The 20,553-nt window shown below is 42.4% G+C and overlaps 1 protein-coding gene across 1 annotated transcript in view; it reads left to right on the top strand.

Moving 5' to 3' along the window:
• The window catches only part of astn1 (astrotactin 1), a 1,835,284-nt gene that overhangs the window by 1,796,399 nt on the left and 18,332 nt on the right, over positions 1–20,553 (top strand). Inside the window, exon 20 of the mRNA XM_033028426.1 lies at positions 11,178–11,313. Coding sequence (XP_032884317.1) covers positions 11,178–11,313 — 136 coding nt within the window. The remainder of the gene's footprint in view (positions 1–11,177; positions 11,314–20,553) is intronic.

Here is a 20,553-nt window from a genome sequence, read left to right as displayed (position 1 = left end):
AATTTAAAGAGTGTTTGAAAAGAACACCTTCATTGAAGTACAGGAGTGATGTTCACTTTGCTGCCTCTTTGAAAAAGAACCCAAGCATTATAGCTTTTATATATAAAGGATGGTGTCTTTCAAAAATAGGTATTTGTTGATAGGTATTTGTTTTGCTTCAGACCATGAATGCCTCAGCATTGAAACAGTGCCCTGGAGAAGAATATTTTACTGGGCAGCCAATGCAGTAGTCAGTAAAAAAAATACAGGAAGAAAGGTCAGACCCCTAATCCTAATTGCTTTTCAGCAGCACTTGTTGAAAGTGGACCAATATATATCCAGGCAAGGACAGATTTAGCCTTAACATGCTTCTGTGACAGGAGAGGAGAAAAGAAGATTAGTGAGAGAAAGTGCTGAGTAACTCAGCGGATCAGGCAGTATCTCTGGAGAACATGGACGGGTAAAGTTTCAGGTCAGAGCCCTTATTCAGACTGATCTTGAAGGGTCCTGACCTGAAACGTCACCTGTCCATGTTCTCCAGAGATGCTGCCTGACCTGCTGAGTTACTCTAGAAATTTGTGTCCTTTTATTGCAAAGCAGGATCTGCAGTTTCTTGTATCGACAGTGAGAGAAAGCAAGCAGGTGCACAGTCCAATTTCTGGAGTCTTTGGTTAAATGTTAGAAAATGTTTATTTATTTTACCTCATTGATGTATTTCCTTATAGGGAACAGTATGTTTTCTATAAAGAGGTGCAAAGCACTTTCCCAGCTGCTTGATGGTGTTGGTAAAAGTTCTGATGAAGCTGGTAGTCGGAGCCAGGATACGTTAAGGGCATTAGGTCAGTTCTTTAAACTCCGAAAGGCTGTTTTATTTGAAGTTGTAAGCAAGTGCAAACTGAGTGAAGAAAGCACATGATTGCAAACTGTTCTGTGCGTGTGATCTCCAGCTGGCACTATCCCTCAGGTAATTTGGAAGGTGATCAATGAACAAGCAAGGATCTGCTTCAACTTTTCATTAGTCTGCGGTGGAGCTTGTGAAAAGTTTAGCCCATGTAATCTATTAATCCCTGACTATCATTCAGTGCCTGTGGACGGAATGCTCTTACTGACATTTATAAGTTAGATAGTTCAGCAATTATTTTGTTTATAGCAGAGAATAATGGACCATACTCGATATATTGAGTTTACACTCTCCATGGTAGGTGTAACAAGGGATAAATCACACAATGCATATTATGCTTGGAATATTATATTTTAAGTAGGTGACTGTTTTAAATAGGGGGGGTTGGAAGGATAACAGGCTGGCTTCTATGCTGTAAAACATTGTGTTAGATAGAAAATTTTAAAATAACGCGAGGCATAGATACAGACGGTCAGACTTTTACCTAGGGTGGAAACATTAAGAATCTGAGGACACAGCTTTAAGGTGAGAGGAGAGAAGTTTAAAGGACATGTGGAAGGCAAGTTTTTACACAGAGGGTGGTGAGTGCCTGGAGCATGCTGCCAAGGGTGGTGCTGGAGGCGATATGATAGTGGCATTTAAGAGGATTTTAGATAGGTACGTAGATATGAAGGGATGGAGGTATATGAATCACATGCAGGCAGAGTAGTTCAGTTTAACTTGCATCATGTTTGGCATGGACATTGTGGGCTAAAGGGCCTATTCCTCTGCTGCACTGTTCTACATTCTACGGAGACATCAGAATCAGAAGAGTACACCAAGGCAACTGGATGTAATTTGATATCAACCTAATGATGAACTCTTTTATTTTATTTTAGTTTATTGCTATGTTTACCAAGGTACAGTGAAAAGCTTTTGTTCCATGCTATCCAGTCATCAGAAAGACAATATATGATTACAATCAGGCATTCTACAATGTATTTACATGATAAAGGGAATAGTGTTTAGAGCAAGATTAGGTCCAGTAGATAGTTTGAGACCTCCAATGAGGGAAATAGTAACTCAGGACTGCTCTCTTGTTGTTGATAGAATGTTCTGTGGAACCAATGGAATGGAATACTTAACTTCACTTTTGCCATGGCATGCCTTGAATTCCTTTCTTGGGATGTTAACATCTGATCCAATTTTCCTGTGTTAACCTATTGCCTACCTGGATATTGCCTGGAATGGAAGTATTTATTTGTGGGGAGAACTGGGATAGGATGGGCTTGTTTTCTCTCGAGCAAAAGGGTGTCAGGGATTCTTTATTAAGGGCATCAAGGTTACGGGAAGAAGGCGAGAGAATGGGGTTGAGAGGGAAAAATGATCAGCCATAATTGAATAACAGAGCAGACTCAATGAGCTGAATGGCCCAATTCTGCTCCTATGCCTTCTTATCTTATAGGCTGGACAAAAGTAAATAAGTAAATGCGAGGCATAGATAGGCTAGATGGGTAAAATGTGTTTTGTTCACAATCACCACCAGGTGGCACCAGCAATGGCTGCCTCGCCAACAGTCTGTTGGTCCTTTCCTTCTTTGTGTTTAATTATATGTGTTTTAAAATGGGTGTTTTTAGTGTTCTTTAGCTTGTTTTATGTGGGGGGTGGGGGTTGGGGGAAACTTTTTCTAATCTCTTACCTCGACAGAGATGCAATTTTTTTCCAAATCGTATCTCCGTCCGCACTGCGGCCTAACATCGAGGAGTTGGCGGCCTTTGCTGGAGACTGATTTCGAGAGCTCTACCGCAGGTGCCTACGGGACTTTAACATCGAACTTTGCCAGGGATAGAACTCGGAGCTCCAACCGTGGTGGCTTGCGGACTTGGTGCCGCAGTCTCTGGTCAGAGACCTACTTTGGGAACTCCAAGCCACGGGAGTTTCGATCGCCCCGACACGGGAGCTTCAACCGCCGGCTGCAGGAGGTTTGATCGCCCCAACAGATGGTTCGACTGTCCCGACTGCGGGAGAATAAAGAGGAAGAAGATTGGACTTTTTTGCCTTCCATCATAGTGAGAAATGTGGGGAACCCACTGTGGTGAATGTTTATGTTAACTTTTATGTAGTTGTGTGGCCTGTTACTTTTTTTGTCATATGGTTGTATGGTAATTCGCATATCACTGTACCTGTGACAATGGTACATATGACAATAAAAGACCTTTGAAACCTTTGAATGGAATATCACAAACAAGATTGCACAGTGGCACAGCGGTAGAGTTACTGCCTTGCTGCGCCAGAGACCTGGATTCGATCCTGAGTATGGGTGCTGGCTATACAGAGTTTGTATGTTCTCCCCATGACCATGTGGGTTTTCCCCGGGTGCTCTGGTTTCCTCCCACATTCCAAAGGCATCAGTTGTAGGTTAATTGGCTTCGGTAAAGATTGTAAATTTTCCCTAATGTGTGTAGGATAGTGCTAGTGTGCGGGGATTGCTGGGCGGCTCGGACTCAGTGGGCCGAAAGGCCTGTTTCCGCGCTGTATCACTAAACTAAACTAAGTTAGAGAAAGGAGTTTTAAAAGAGATCTGTTGGGTCTTTTACACAGAGGGTGATTGACATCAGGAACGGCTGGAAGTGGTAGAATCAAATGCAATTTAAGAGGCTTTTGGACAGACACAAATAATTAAGGAATATAAATATACAATCCAAATGCAGGCAAATGGGATTAGTTGTTTTTTAGAGATATATACTGTGAAACCCAGGTCTCTGGCGCTGTAAGGCAGCAACTCCACAACTGCACCACTGTGCCGCTGTTAGTGTAGGCAGGTAAAGAATTCAACATGGATGTGGTGGTTTGAAAAGTCTGTTACTCTATGACTCTGAGTGCAACTCAGTAAAATAAGCAGCAAGTCAGTTCTTGACAGTTGGCTTCAATTACCATAGATTATGATCAAATCTTAAATTGCCTCTATGCATAAATTACAGTGACAGCTACTGAATCGACATATTGCATGATTTCCATGAGATTCACGTGGCCATATATACATGTGCCTTACATTTTCTCTTTGATCATCAACTGAATTAAATGTGTACAAAAACAATTCTGCAGTGAATTAGAAAAGTTGACATTGTATTTTACCACTGGGTTGGTCCTTATGATTGTTGGACGCTTTAAGTGCTTGATTGTGGACAATATAGACTCACAGTACAATAACTGGGTAGCTTGGAAGCTCTGGAGAGAGTTCAGAGGAGGTTTATCAGGATGCTGCCCAGAGAATAGCAGGTATTAGATATAACGAGTGGTTGGACAAACTTTTGGATTGCTTTTGCTGAAGCACCAGAGGCTGAGGGGAGACCTGCTAAAACGATATAAAATTATGAGAGGCATAGATAGGGAAGGCAGTCAGAGCCTTTTTCCCAGGGTGGGAATGTCAGAATGACTGACATTTCCATTGCTTCTATGCTATCAGTCCTGTGGTGTCTTTGTGAATGCACTGAGACACAGTAGACATAAATATTTCCAAAGAGACTTATGTATTTTTATAAGGCAGCACACAAACTACTTGCACGTTGAGTCTCCAAGTTCACAATTTTAAACTAATGTCAGCAAAAGCAGTTATGACAATGTTGAATTGTTTGGGAAGCAGGCAAATCACAAGACTGTCCAACAGCATCAAAGTTGAAACACACACACACACACACACACACACACACACACACACACACACACACACACACACACACACACACACACACACACACACACACACACACACACACACACACACACACACACACACACACACACACACACACACACACACACACACACACACACACACACACACACGACAGGCACAATCCACCACCCTCCACACTTAATGGACCATTCTTCACAACTTCTTCCACCTTCAGTGAGATCCCACCACTACGCCTGTCGTTCCCTGTCCTCCCATTTCAGCATTCCAAAGGGACTATTTTCCTCGAGATTCATTTGTCTTCCCATTTGTTGCCACCTGGTTCTTCTCGTGGCACTTTCCCATACAACTACAGGAGATGCAACTCCTGTCCTTTCACCTCTTTGTCTTCCCACCGTCCAGGTATCAAGCCACCCCTATCCGATGAAGCAGTATTCTGACTGCAGTTTGTTGCATTCTACATGTATTGTACAGAATAGCAGTATTCTCTTTGTACTACTTCTAATCTCGCTTTTGGTGTTCACAATGTGGTCTCCTGTATACTGGAGGAACCAAATACAGACTGAATGACTGCTTTGTGGAGCACCTGTTTTCGGACCCTGAATTTCCTGTTGCCTGGTGTGCCTTTCACACTCAGGCCTATCTGCCAGTGGCTTCCCAAACTATTCTGGTGAGGCCCAACATAAATGTGAGAAACAGCACCTCACCTTCCATCTGGGTACCTTACTACCTTTCAGACTCAATATCAAATTCAACAATTTCAGGTAAGGTTCTCAGTTTGTATCAGATCTGGCCAGTTCTATGTCATTGTGCTGCAATATTGGCTCAGTTTTATTTTCCCGCTGTGATACTGGCTGATCTGCTGGGCATTTCCTGCAGCTTTGATCTGAATTTTCCACCATTGATTGTTTGTTCTCTCTCTCTTTCTTTCTCTCCAACTGCCTTCATTAATCTGTCAACCAAATGGTTCAGCAACAGCTTATCGCCATGGCAACCCTTGCATCAACTGAACAGAGACATTCCCTTTGAGCTCTCCATCCCTTCCTCTTGTTTGCTCCCCCCCGCCCCCCCTCCCCCCCCCCCAGATCCAATGAAGGGTCTTTGATCTGAAACATTAGCTCTGTTTCTCCCTCTACAAATTCTACCTGATCCACTGAGTGACACAGATTGATACATAGACGAGTACAGCACAGGAATAGGCCCTTCAGCCCATGCGGAACACAATGCCAGGTTAAACTAGTCCCCATTCCCTTCACGTGATCCATATCCTGCCAATCCCTGCACGTCCATGTGCCCATCTAACAGCATCCTAAATGCCACCATTGCATCTGCCTCCAACAACATCCCTGGCAACCATTTCCAACTATCCACCTGTGCAAAAAAAACACTTGTCTTATATATCTCCTTTAAGTTGTGCCCCTCTCAACTTGAAGCTATGCCCTTTACTCTTTATTCTTTACACCCTGGGAGAAAGGTTCTGATTGTTGACCTTCTCCATGCCTCTCAGAATTGTATATACTTGGAACAGATCTCCCCTTAGCCTTAGACAGTCCAGAAGAACATTTCCAGCATTTTTTAAATTTAATTTACGATTTTTATAATCTGCCGATTTTTAAAATTTTCAATGAAGAGTTATTTTCTACCTTGGAAGTAGACACAAGAAATAAGGTGATGACAACTTTATGATGCATTTCATGCATTTAGTATAGACTATAGCACCTTGCAACCAATGTTTAATGTTGTGCAACCTCTATTGCAATATAGTGATGAAGAAAGATAACATGAGTACTTTTTCTCAATAGGGCATGCAATTATAATTCAAAGCACATAGTAGGATAATACTTTCACAATGAAGATTCAAAATAACTGATTAGTAGAATTGCACATTACAATGAAAATTGATTTTGGGAGAACTGTTCCACTGGCAACAAAAAACTCTGGGAATATAAAATGCAACATCCCAGATTTAATCATGTTGTCGATTACTTTTCCAATCTTTAACAAATTCTAGTCAGGAGTGATTAAGAACTTATTAGATTTCTGCCATGCATTCTGATATGTGGATCAATAGGGCTTTATCCGTCTATAAAGAAATAAAGAACTGCAGATGTTGATTAATAACAAAAGGGCATAAAGTGCTGACGTAACTCAACAAGTCAGGCAGCATCTCTGGAGAAAATGGATAGGTGATGTTTGACTTCAAGACTTTTCTTCAGACTTCATTTTGGATCGAGATCCTTCTTCAGTCGGAAGAAGGGTCTCAACCCGAAACATCACCTTTCCATGTTCTCCAGGGCCGCTGCTTCACCTGCTGAGTTACTCCAGCATTTTATGTTCCTTTTTCAAGTTAAGTCAACTTTATTTGTCACATACACATACAAGATGTACAGTGAAATGAAAGTGGCAATGCTTGTGGGATTGTGCAAAACAACAGAACAGAACAGAACCAGTATTTACATTAAAAAAAAGAAGACGCAACAGTATTTACACCCTGGTGAGATCAAAGTTTACAGTCCTAATGGGCTGTGGGAAGAAACTCCGTCTCATCCTCTCTGTTTTCACAGCGTGACAGCGCAGGCGTTTGCCTGACCATAGCAGCTGGAACAGTCCGTTGCTGGGGTGCTAGGGGTCCTTCATGATCCTGCTGGCTCTGGATCTGCACCTCCTGGTGTATAGGTCCTGCAAGGGGGCAAGTGTAGTTCCCGTGGTGCGTTCGGCCGAACGCACTACTCTCTGCAGAGCCTTCCTGTCCTGGGCAGAGCTGTTGCCAAACCAGATCGAGATGTTTCCGGCCAGGATGCTTTCTACAGCACCTGAATAGAAGGATTGAAGATCCTCAGAGAGGCTCTGAGTTTCCTCAGCTGCCTGAGGTGGTAAAGGCACTGCCTTGTCTTTCTCACCAGTGCGGCTGTGTGTGTTGTCCATGTCAGATCCTCTGTGATGTGGACTCCCAGGTATTTAAAGCTGCTCACCCCATCCACAGTAGTCCCATTTATCCCCAGTGGCGTGTACATCCTTGGTTGTTGTGCCCATCTAAAGTCCACAATCAGCTCCTTAGTTTTTGTGACATTCAGGAAAAGGCTGTTGTTCTGACACCAGAGTGCCAGGTCAGCCACTTCCTCCAGGTAGGCCTTCTCATCGTTATCAGAGATCAGGCCCACCACCACTGTGTCATCAGCAAACTTAATGATGGAGTTGGAGCTGAACCTGGCCACACAATCATGTGTGTACAGGGAGTACAGTGGGGGGCTGAGGACGCAACCCTGGGGCGATCCTGTGTTCAGGGTGAGGGGGTTGGACGTATGTCTATCCATCTTGACCACCTGGGGCCTGGCGGTCAGAAAGTCCAGGACCCAGGCACACAGGGGAGTGTTCAGTCCCAGTTCCAACAGCTTATCAGCATGTCCAGTGGGGACTATGGTGTTGAAAGCTGAACTGGTCAATGAACAGCATCCTCACATAGCCCTCCAGCTGTTTGTTATGTGAAAGAGAGTGCTGTGCAAAATCGGGAGACCGCTTCATCCGTGGATCTGTTTGAACGGTATGCGAACTGCAGCGGATCCATGGTGCTAGGGAGAAAGGCGCAGATGATCAACCTCTCGAAGCATTTCATGACCACTGAGGTGAGGGTAGTCATTTAAGCAGGCTGGACAGGCATTCTTAGGCACTGGGGCAATAGTGGATCTCTTGAAGCAGGCAATGACCATGGACTTGGCCAGGGAGAGGTTGAATATTGTGGTGAACACTGGAGCTAGCTGATTAGCACAAGACTTTATTACTCGCCCAGATATACCATCTGGGCCTACAGCTTTCCTTGTGTTCACACGCATCAGAGCCCTCCTCACCTCGTGCTCGGACACCGAGAATGTGTGCACATCCCCAGTGGTGTGCCTCACTCCAGCCTCGCTAGCCAGCACACCGACGCTGTGCTGTTGCCCACCTCAAGTCATGCATAGAAAGAGTTCAGGTCATTAGCTAAGGAGGCGCCGGCACTCCCTGTTGAGGGGGGGGGGGGCTGCTCTGGTAATTTGTTATAGTCCGTAGCCCCTGCCATAAGCGTCTGGTGTCACGCTGTTCCACCTGCGACTCCATCCTGTCCCTGTACCTCCTTTTAGCATCCTTCACTGCCCTTTACAGTCTATAGGGCTCTGCCTTGTAATTATCCATGTTGCCGGATGCCAGGCCAGAGTTGTAAGCAGCAGTGCGAGCATTCAAAGCGACGGGAATGGATTTGTCAACCTAAGGTTTTTGGTTAGGAAAGTAACTAACCCTTACCGTGGGGACGTTGTTGTCGGCTAGTGTTGTTATGAAGTCCGTGACAACTTCCTCAAACTCACTGACGTCTCTGGAACTTGATTGGAACATATTCCAGTCGACATCACTCAGTGCACCCTGTAACATGGCCTCTGAATGGTCAGACCATCGCTTTACGTCCTTCGTCACTGCCGCTTCCCGTACTATCCGATGTTTATACTCCGGCAGCAGGAAAATGGCGGGCATGGTCAAATTTTCCAAAAGGAGGGAGATAATTCTCTATATTATTGGGTGTAGGTAAATGTGATAGGTTCAAGGAGACATGGAACAATGGTGTAGAGGCCAAAGACAACTGGGTGTGGATGATGAATATAAAACTAGAATAAATAAATATGTGTCTTTCAGTTTCTCCTTATTTCCACTAAATTTTACAAATCCTTCTATTTTCCGCATTCTTCTCTACAACTTAAAATGTGATTGAATTCCAACTGTTCCTAGTTTTCTTGAAAAGTCATTGACCTGAATAGTTAACTGTTTCCTTCTCTGCAGGTGCTGTCTGACCTATCGAGTATTTCCAGCTTTTATCTGTTTCTAATTCTTGATACAGAACTGCGGGATCTCGCTTGTAAATGGCAGCTTTAGTCAAATGTACTCAAATCACATGAGATTCAGAAGCCAGTGCTAAACAATTGTCAGCTGTCTCGAATTGACTTTGGTACAGAAAGTATTTAAGTAATGTAGTTAAATGTAGGCAAAGCCTGCTGTTACTGCTGAAAATAATAATTTCTCTAAAAAAATATGGAAACAAAGAATTTTAGCTGATAATTTGCAGCTGCAGATGTTACTTGGGGCTAAAAGAACATCAAATGTCACAACCTTGGAATAATAATGTAACCCTGTATTGATTATTCATATTTCTATTGTTGTTTTATTGTTCCAAAGAAGAGAACTGAGACTGCAGCCAAATTCTTGTTCCTTGCTCATATCTGACGTAAATCAAACTAATCAACACAATGGTCCACTGTTGCATCAAAGAGAATAGACAGTATGTGAAGCATTATTGTTTTACATGGGGTCTTTGCATATTGTTCTCATTAATAGAAATGGAAACATTCAAGAACAGTAAATAACTTGCTCACGTTTGGATCAGGTGTTTTGGGCACAGGTGATTCTACAAAGTTCATGCCAATTGGTCATTGTCAGGTGATAACCCTATGTCTTCAGGCAAGCCCACAAAGGTCTCATTCTGGAATGTAGGAAATTATACAAGTCTGGGTCAAATCTTAGGGCAGGATTGAGGCTTTCCACCAAAATGACAAATTGATTGATGACACCTTGTGTTTCATCAGCTGCTACAGCTTTGCCGTTCCTGTACTGCAGCTTCCTCTAGCCCTCAACCACCTGGCCCATGCACAGGTTGTATTTTAAAGGCTAAGAGGAGAACTAAACGACTGTTCATCACAGTCTCTATTCTGTCAGTGGCGTGCATGGGAATTGGGATTTTTCCTTTTTTTGGAGGGATCCATTGAGCACACAAATTACACATAACTGGGGATTTGCAACACATTTCATTCTTATTGGGAACCCTGTGTATGTACTTGTCTCTTCACTCCCCATTACCGAACAAGCCCGGGAAGTACACGAGAGATCCCTATCAGTTGCTGCCTGACTCATTGAGGTACTAAAGCACATTGTGGTTTGCTCAAGATTCCTGCATCTGCAGTTTAGTTCAGTTTATTTTATAGTAGTTTGTTTTATTTTATTTCATTTTTAATTAGTTTAGTTGAGATATATCGTTGGAAACAGGCCCCTCACCTACCAAGTCCATGCTGACCATCGATCACCGGCTCACTCGTTCCGATGTAAAAGGTCGCCTATCCACTCCTTTCCACAAATGCTGCCTGACCTGCTGAGTTACTCCAGCACTTTGTGTTTTGATCCCTATCATTTTGTGTTTAGTCCTCTGCCATACCCCCTCTCTTGACTCTTTATTATTGGGCATTGTTACCATTAAGTTTAACCTTATCCTTAAAATGTTGCATTCAGCAATAAATTGCTTAACTATTTCTCCTACATTCTTACACACAGATATCTAAATGTATCATCAAACTGGTCAAGGTATCCCCCTACTATTTTGAAATGTGTTCCTGTTGAAGCTCGGATCATTAAGATTCATAATCCTAATACTTATCATAGAGTGGAACAATTATTCCCATATAAAATTCAGACAATGTGCGTGACCTCCTTCATGTTAATTTCTCAGTTTCAGTGACCATAATATTCAGCAGAAATGTTAACACGTTTGGCTTTTCAAACTCTGGGTTAATTACTTGACTAAAATTGTGTTTTTTTTAATCATTCACTCCACAGAATCGGTATTGAGTTTTGTCGATGACATTGCCTCTGGATCCAAGACCCCTTGTATGATGTTGGGGAAAGTTCCCGACACAGTGTCAAGTTCCATATCATTAATAATCAGATGCCTTGAGCCGGATACTACATACATGTGAGTAGATTCTGACCACACTTGATTCTTTTGCACAATGGAACTGGGAACAACGAGGAAGTGGCAATAAGGTCTACAGTCAGAAAATTGAAGAGAACCACAATTGTGAAATGGGGCAGCACTGTGGCGCAGTTAGAGCTGCTGTCTTGCAGCACCAGAGACCCAGGTTCGATCCTGACCTCTGGTGCTGTCTGTGTGAATGGGTGATCAATGGTTGGCTCGATAGCATACTCTGTGGGCCATTGGGTCTATTTTTATGCTGTGTTTCTAAATTAAACTAAACTAAACGGGTTAGCATTTATACCTCTCACTTCTGGAACCAGAAGACATATGTTCATGGTCAAATGGTTAAAAGTCATCTGGATTCTCTTGCTTGTACTGGTTTTGTATTGAGTAAATTTGTAATTGTGCCCAGAATGCCCATAGGCAATGAAGCATAGCACAAGATGTTTTACCGAGTTAAATGTGAATCTCTCCAGTATATTAACCAAGAATACTGTATTTAGAAATATGTTTTTAAATCCAATGTCCCCCATGTTGACAAATAGAATATTTTCAAATAACAGCCTCATTTTGTAGTTTATTATTCTGAGGGCTTGAGCTAATTGAGAAGTTATCTTAGCCTAAATGGGTGGGGTTCATGCTGCAGAGTGCGAGAGAAATGCAGCACAGAAACACTTCTGTGTGTGATTCCCCTGGTAATAAATGATAACACCCCGGAGACACAAGAGACTGCAGATGCTGCAACCCTGAGAAAAATACAGTGCTGGAGGAACTCAGCAGGTCAGGCAGCATTGCAGGAGGGTATGAAAAGTCGTTTTGGATCGGGACCTTTCTTCAGATATCCAAGCAATTATCTAAATTACTGGAAGTACATGTATTCTAATACTGTATTGTTGTGACATCTTAGGGACATACAGCCATTTGGCCCACTGAATCAATATTAACCATTACCCTCTTATTACTCACCCATTTACACTAATCTTTCAGAGATCACATTTTCTATTTTCCCCACATTCTCATCAACTCCCTGTAGATTCTACCAGTCACTACACACTAGGGCAAATCTACATATTAGGACATGAAGTGCTGGAGAAGCTGCCTGACCTGCTGAGTTATTCCAGCATTTTGTACCCTTTGTGTATTAACCAGCATCTGCAGTTTGTTGTTTGTACAAATGAGCATATTTTTGGAGTGTTGGCAGAAACCATTGCATTTGGGAATCCTATGTGGATAAACAGCATGGGCAATCAGGACTGAACCTTGACGATTGGTGCAATAAAGACGCTTCTCTACTAGCTGCTGAGTCTTTTGGAAACTTGTGCCAGAGCACCAAGACCATCCAGGCTCTCACCTCCCAGCAGTCACTCAGCATTTACATGATATATATTAATTTTCTCACCACGGTGGACACTTTCACAATTTCCCACATTATATTCCATTTACTAGATCTTCTGACCTGAATTGCCACAGTTACATGTATATTTTCAAGTTTAATAGCATGTACCACGTATTTCCAAGATATAGGAGTCAACTAGACTAAGTGGGACCCGTTGGGTCCCACATCACACGGGAGGGCTGGTTCCCCAATGCGATATTCCACCTCTCCACCAATTCCAATATTGATGGCCAGTGGGGGGGGGCTTTCTGGAGCGCTAGTATGGGTGTTGTGGACTGAAGGGACTGGTTTCCAGAGAGCTAGTATGGGCGTTATGGGCCGAATGGATTCTTGTGCTGGCAGCTCACTCACTCAAGGCTGGTGGGCTGGCAGTTGACTTACGGCTATTTCAATTCCATTTCAAGCAGGGTGCAAGGCCACCAAATTCAAGTGCAGTTTCATACCATTTCAAGCAGGGTGCAAGGCCACTAAAGACAGCGAGTCGTGACCTCTCCTTTCTCCATCTTGCAGAGACTGAGCCATGCCCACACTTCTGGGTTTTATAGTCCTTCGGGGGGAAGGACTTCGGGGGTAGTCCCACCAGAAAGGGCGTGGCCTTCATGGCGTGATTGACAGGAGAGAGAATCTCAACATTTTTTAAACACTAATAACTTTTATTTTTCATCGATGGAAATAATCCTCGGCACCTGATGAGCAGAGAGGGACTCTGAGTAAGATGACCAAATATCACAGCCGTATGCGGTAGCGTTTTTTCTAAAATTAATATAAAGCGCAAACAGGAAGTGGTCAAGATTAGACTTTTAACTCTATAGAAGGCAAGGCAACTTTAATTTGGCAAGGCAACTTTAATTAGGCAAGGCAAATTTAATTAGGCAAGGCAACTTTAATTAGGCAACACAGCTTTAGCATTTCCAAACCAAAGGCAACACAGATTTAGCATTTCCAAACCAAAGGCAACACAGCTTTAGCATTTCCAAACTAAAGGCAACACAGCTTTAGCATTTCCAAACTAAAGGCAACACAGCTTTAGCATTTCCAAACCAAAGGCCACACAGCTTTAGCATTTCCAAACCAAAGGCAACACAGCTTTAGCATCTCCAAACTATATTTTCAAACCACATTAAGGGCACTGACACGTCAGTAAAACCACTCATAGTTTAGTAGACATGTGTTCAGTGTTATTCACAGCTCAGACTGAGAGACATGACCCTGTCGCTCCCCCATCTTGCAGATACTGACTGAGGCACTCAACACTTCTGGGTTTTATAGTCCCTCCAGAAGGGGCATAGCCTTCAGGAGAGAGAATCTCAACATTTTTTAAACACTAATAACTCTTTTATTTTTCATCGATGGGAAAAAACCTCTTGTCCTGCACAGTGGAGGGGGACTCTGAGTGAGATGGCCAAAAATCACAGCCGTAAGTGGCAGCGTTTTTTCTAAAATCAATATACAGAACAACAGGAAGTGGTCAAGATCAGACTTTTAGTAATATAGATGTCAGCCTATTGAGTTTACAACCTATTGTCCACTCACGGAGGCATCCCATTCCCCACTAATATTCCAGACAACTGCTATTCTCTCCACATCGCAATGGTACTTCAGTGCAGCAGTGGACTTGCTGCCTTACAGCGCCAGGGTACCCGGGTACAATCCTGATTATGGGTACTGTCTGTACGGAGTTTACACATTCTCCCTGCAACCACGTGGGTTTTCCCCGGGTGCTCCGCGTTCTTCCCACACTCCAAAGACATTCACGTTTGTAGGTTAATTGGCTTCAGTAAAATTGTAAATTGGCCCAGGTATGTGTAGGGTAGTGCTAGTGTATGGGGTGATCGCTGGTTGGTGTGGATTCAATGAGATGAAAGGCCTGATTCTGCGCTGTATCACTAAAATCTAAATTCTACGCCCCCTCCCCACCAAATTCTACAACTTATCTCAGTATCAGGTGTAATTTACAGTGACCAGTTAACCTACCAATTACCTTTACAGACATTAATTTATCTCAGACAGTGAATTTTCCTTTGATTTTTTTTCTACTTCTCTGGGTGCATCTATTTTGGGTGTTCACCAAGATCCCCTCAAATTTCTACCACTGCAGCTGATCTGACTGATCACTTACCCCAAGCTGCCAGTTCACTCTGCTTTCATGTCCTCATGGACGCACATTTAAGTTTAAAATATGTGTCTTGGATTCATTACTCACATTTAATATATTATTTGGCAGATGTTTTGAAGCCAATGTGTTACGGTAATGGATCAAACATGATTGGCATTCAGCTGAGGTTACAACCCATCAGTTGTACTGTCTCTTTTGTTGCCTCCAGATTTGACCATTCCAAACCCTTTGTTAAACTTGCATTGATCCAAAACTCTGCTGCCCATGTCCTAACATGCACCGTTGGTGTTTCAGAGGCTTTTAGATCAGCATCAGGACTTTCATTGAATGAAGGAATATGGATCCTGTGCAGGATACTGAGATTAATTTATCCTGGTATCACGTTCAGCATGTATGGGTTGAAGGGCCTGTTCCTGTGCTGTATTTTTCTATGTTCTATGTGTCCCATTAAGCCAGCACACCAGTGCCCATTGGCTCCTATTCCAAGGGCATCAATGTTACCCTTAAAATGCTGGTATTCAGTGTTCCCTTGCTATCTTTCAACATTTCATGAATGCTACAACCTTCTGAGAACACAAGCGACACAATAGCGTAGTGGTAGAGTTGCTGCCATACAGTGCCAGAGACTCGGATTCGATCCTGACAATGGGTGTTGCCTGTATGGGATTAATTTGTTCTCCCTGTGACTGCAGTGTTTTTTCTGTGTGCTCCAGTTTCTTCCCACACTACAAAGATGTACAGGTTTGCAGGTTGATTGGCTACGGTACAAAAAATCATAAATTGTTCCTAGTGTTAGTGATAGATTTAGTATACGGGATGATAGCCTGTCGGCATGGACTCAGTATGCCAAAAGGCCCGTGTCTAAAGTCTTAACACTATCTTCTTCAATTTCTTTCCTCTTCAGCATCCCTGATTTCTTTCACCCAATGTTCGTGCTTAAGCCCGAAACACTTAAAACCCTATTTTTTTGGTAATATCTGAAATATATTAACTTTTGGCATGTGTGTTAATTGTTAACATCAAACTCCAGTGAAGCTATGGTATATTGAGGATGTCATGTAAAAATACAGGTTATAACCATTGTATATTGAACCTGCATGATACCCTAGAGAATAGAAGGGTGGGTGGGCATTATGGTGGTGTGGTGAGAAGGGAGGTGTTGACTTTATTATTGGTTTTGTTAGTATTACATTCAAATTGGATCCAGGAGGTGTTTCAAGTAAGATCAAGTTAATTATTTCCATTAGTTTCCTCTATGTTATCCAGAGGTTGCATATTTCCTTCACAGCCCACCTTGTTTTAACAACATGTCTGGAATCAATAAGGCAAAATGTTCAGAAAGGAGCTAACTTCAGAGTGTCAAGACCTCCAGCTTTGAGCACACCTGGTAAATCCATCAATCCTGTTATACGTGGAATCAGAGATGAAGCAACTGTTTGTTAGTTAGTTTAGTTTATTGTCATGTGTACTGAGTTTGAGTCTAGTTTATGAGTTTAGTTTAATGTCACCAAGGTACAGTGAAAAGCTTTTGTTGCATGCTAACCAGTCAGCGGGAAGATTATACATGATCACATCGAACCATCCACAGTGTACAGATACATGATAAAGGCAATAACGTGAATAATAATGCAAGATAACGTCAGTAAAGTCTGATTAAAGATAGACTGAGGGTCTCTAATGAGGTAGATAGTAATTCAGGACTGTTCTCTGGGTGTCAATTTGACAGTTCAGTTGCCTGATAACAACTGGGAAGAAACTGTCTCTGAATCTGGAGGTGTGCATTTTCACATTTCTATACCTTTTGCTCAATGAGAGACAGGAGAAGAGGGAGTGGCCAGGGTCCTTGATTATGCTGGTGGCCTTGCTGAGGCAGCTTGTGGTGTAAATGGAGTCAATGGCAGGGCGGTTGGTTTGTGTGATGGTCTGGGCTGTGTCCACAATTCTCTGCAATTTCTTGCAGTGTTCCCAAACCAAGCTGCGATGCATCCCAGTAAAATGCTTTCTATGGCGCATCTGTAGAAGTTGGTAAACGTTATTGGGGACATGCCAAACTTCCTAAGACTTCTAAGGAGGTAGAGGAATTGGTGTGCTTTCTTGGCCATTGCTTCAATATGGGTGGTCTGGAGAAGTTGTTGGTGATATTTACTCCTGGGAATTTGAAGCTATCAACCATCTCAACTTCGGTGCCATCGACACAAACTGGAGTATGTATATTGCTTCGCTTCCTGAAGTCATGCCACTGACTGAGGTACAGTGAAAAGCTTTTGTTGCATGCTAACCAGTCAACGGAAAGACTATACATGGTTACAATCAACTATTACAGTACACAGATACATGATAAAAGGAATAATGTTTATTGCAAGATAAAGCTCAGTACAGTTCAATTATAGATAGTCCATGGGTGTCCTTGGAAGAAACTGTCCCTGGATCTGAAGTAGGGTCCTGACCTGAAATGTCATCCATCCGTGTTTTCCAGAGATGTTGCTTGACCCACGCAGTTACTCCAGCACTTTGTGTCCATTTTTGTAAACCAGCATCTGCAGTTCCTTTTTTCTACATTAGGTTTTTTTTCTGCACTTTTTCATCAAAGAAATTCTGTAGCTTCTAAACCTTCTTACAGACATTGGCAGTATTCCTATAACACTCCCACATTTGAGCAAACTTTGCCAACTTTAATTCAGTCAAATTCAAATTGTTTAAATTAAATTTCTCCAGGGAACATGTTGAAAGGTTGATATGTTTTCTGCTCACTATTCAGTGGTGCCCAATTATCAAAGCTGTCCAAGCACAGAGCTCCTTCTCATCCATATCCACGTGGCAATGAGCGGCCCCTCTCACCCATGGGAGGGAGGGATGGTGACATGCTTATAAGGAGGACGGGTAAATTTCAAAAATTATTTTAATAATTGGGTATGATCGGTTAATCGATTAAACGCACAATGTCTTGCCAGAGTCAGGGAATCGAGAACCAGAGGACATAGGTTTAAGGTGAGGGGAGAAAGATTTAATAGAAACCTGAGGGGTAACATTATTTTTGACACAAAGAGTGGTGGGTGAATGGAACGAGTTGCCGGAGGAGGCAGTTGAGGCAGTTACTATCGCAACATTTAGGAAACATTTTGACAGGTACATGGATAGGATAGGTTTACTGGGACTAGTAACAAACACAGGCAGGTGGGACTAATGTAAATGGGACATATGGTCAGTGTGGGCAAGTTGGGCCGAATGGTCTGTTACCACGTCATATGACTATGACTCTTTGACTCTATAACTGAAAGATCTTTCCTGGTCCGAGAACACTGATGCAATTATTAAGAAAGCACATCAGCACCTCTACTTCCTGAGAAGATTACGGAGAGTCGGTTTGTCAAGGAGGACTCTCTCTAACTTCTACAGGTGCACAGTAGAGAGTATGCTGACCAGTTGCATCATGGCTTGGTTCGGCAACTTGAGCGCCCTGGAGAGGAAAAGACTACAAAAAGTAGTAAACACTGCCCAGTCCATCATCGGCTCTGACCTCCCTTCCATTGAGGGGATCTATCGCAGTCGCTGCCTCAAAAAGGCTGGCAGTATCATCAAGGACCCACACCATCCTGGCCACACACTCATCTCCCTGCTACCTTCAGGTAGAAGGTACAGGAGTCTGAAGACTGCAACAACCAGGTTCAGGAATAGCTACTTCCCCACAGCCATCAGGCTATTAAACTTGGCTCGGACAAAACTCTGAACATTAATAGCCCATTATCTGTTATTTGCACTTTATCAGTTTATTTATTCATGTGTGTATATATTTATATAATGGTATATGGACACACTGATCTGTTTTGTAGTCAATGCCTACTATGTTCTGTGTGCTGAAGCAAAGCAAGAATTTCATTGTCTTATCAGGGACACATGACAATAAACTCACTTGAACTTGAACTTCCACATTAAAAGCCATGGCTTTCCCAATGATAACCAGCCTGGTTTTGTGAAACTATACAGAACATCCCTGGGTTACTATAGCCTGACTTACAGGCATCCCTGCTTATGAACAAGATCCCTTAAAACTATTAAATTCAAGAGTCCAACATGAATGGCAGAACTAGTTTTGCCAGTTTGAAGAAGGGACCTGAAATGTCCAGAGATGTTGCCTGATCCACTGAGTTACTTCAAATCTCTGGTAAATCAACATCTGTAGATCCTTGTGCAGAATTAGTTTGCATTCTCTCACCATTTTTAGCCATTCTTTCTTATGTCTTATCAGATCATAAAACATGGGAGCAACATTATGCCATTCGGCCCATCGAATTTCCCCACCATTTGATAATTGCTGATCAATTTTTCCTTCTGAACCCCATTCTCCTGCCTTTTCCTTGTAATCTTTGACTGGTAGAAAAAGCGTAGTTTCAATTTTACATCAAACCCTTATGTGCTTTTGATGCCTATCATTATAACAGTGTGGAAGTATAGTTATTGGGTGATTTTTTGTGTATCTTTCTTTTTGTGGACAAAATTTACTTATATACTTTTTAGTGGATAAAATTTACTCATAAAGATGGGACCCATTTGCAACCAGGGTATAGTGTGCAATTACTTTAGTCTGTGTGTTTCCAATTATAAAGGGTTTTGTGTTGGGACAGAGATTTTGTGCACCATTCTTATCTCATTAATGCAACGTTATTGCTCGGAAGTTTTCAGCAAATGATCTCATCAAACATGGTTTTGTGAAGATTGGACAGATATCAACATTGAAGGTCATGATAACTTTGAAGTTTATTCTGCTCTTTGGTTAGATCTGATTCTAATTCCCAACAGAGAGTTGTATTTCTTTCAGCTGAAGTTTGATTTCACCTCTGCCAAGCCTCCATTTTGACATTGTGGTCAATCATTGTTATAAATGGATGGTAATGATTGATGATCTAATCATTTTGTTGCTTTAATTATTCATAAGATTGGTATCAAAACACAGTCATATAAGGTGACTGTAAATTGAAGTTATACAGTAGTTCAATGTTCTATCCATCCAGCTGAGTTAAAGATTTCAATGTAATGATTTAACTTTCCTTATTTTAGTTTCTATTCCATATGTTTAACTCTTCCAGCACTTGAGAAAAGTAATTTTCCTCTAAAATTAGATAAAAGAAAGTTGAAATAGGCCACAAATCCAAGCTTCAAGTTCAGTCAAGTCTGGTATCTCCCTCACTTTAGTTTAGTTTAATTTACGGAGAGAGCGCGGAAACAGGCCCTTCGGCCCACCAAGTCCGCACCGACCAGTGAATCATGCACATTAACACTATTTTACCGAGACACACTAGGGACAAGTTACACTTATACCAAGCCAATTAACCTACAAACCTGTATGTCTTTGGAGTGTGGGAGAAAACTGAAGATCTCGGAGAAAACCCACGAGAAGGTATAAAACTCCGTACATACAACACCCGGAGTCGGGATCGAACCCAGGTGTCCTGCGCTGCAAGCACTGTAAGGCAGCAACTCTACCGCTGCGCCAGCATGCTGTAGACTTTAGACTTTAGAGATTCAGCATGGAAATAGGCTCTTTGGTTCACCGAGTCCACCCAACCAGCGATCACCCCGAATACTAACGCTATCCTTACACTAAGGACAATTTACAATTTTACCGAAGCCATTTAACCAACATAATTTGTACATCTTTGGATTAGGGGAGGAAATTGGAGCACCCGGTGAAAACCCACGTGGTCATAGGGAGAATGCACAAACTCCA

This window comes from Amblyraja radiata, chromosome 10 (genome assembly GCF_010909765.2).
Source record: "Amblyraja radiata isolate CabotCenter1 chromosome 10, sAmbRad1.1.pri, whole genome shotgun sequence".
NCBI classification, from domain to species: domain Eukaryota; kingdom Metazoa; phylum Chordata; class Chondrichthyes; order Rajiformes; family Rajidae; genus Amblyraja; species Amblyraja radiata.
Note: the sequence above shows the minus strand (reverse complement) of the source record. Positions and strands in the feature narration are given on the sequence as shown.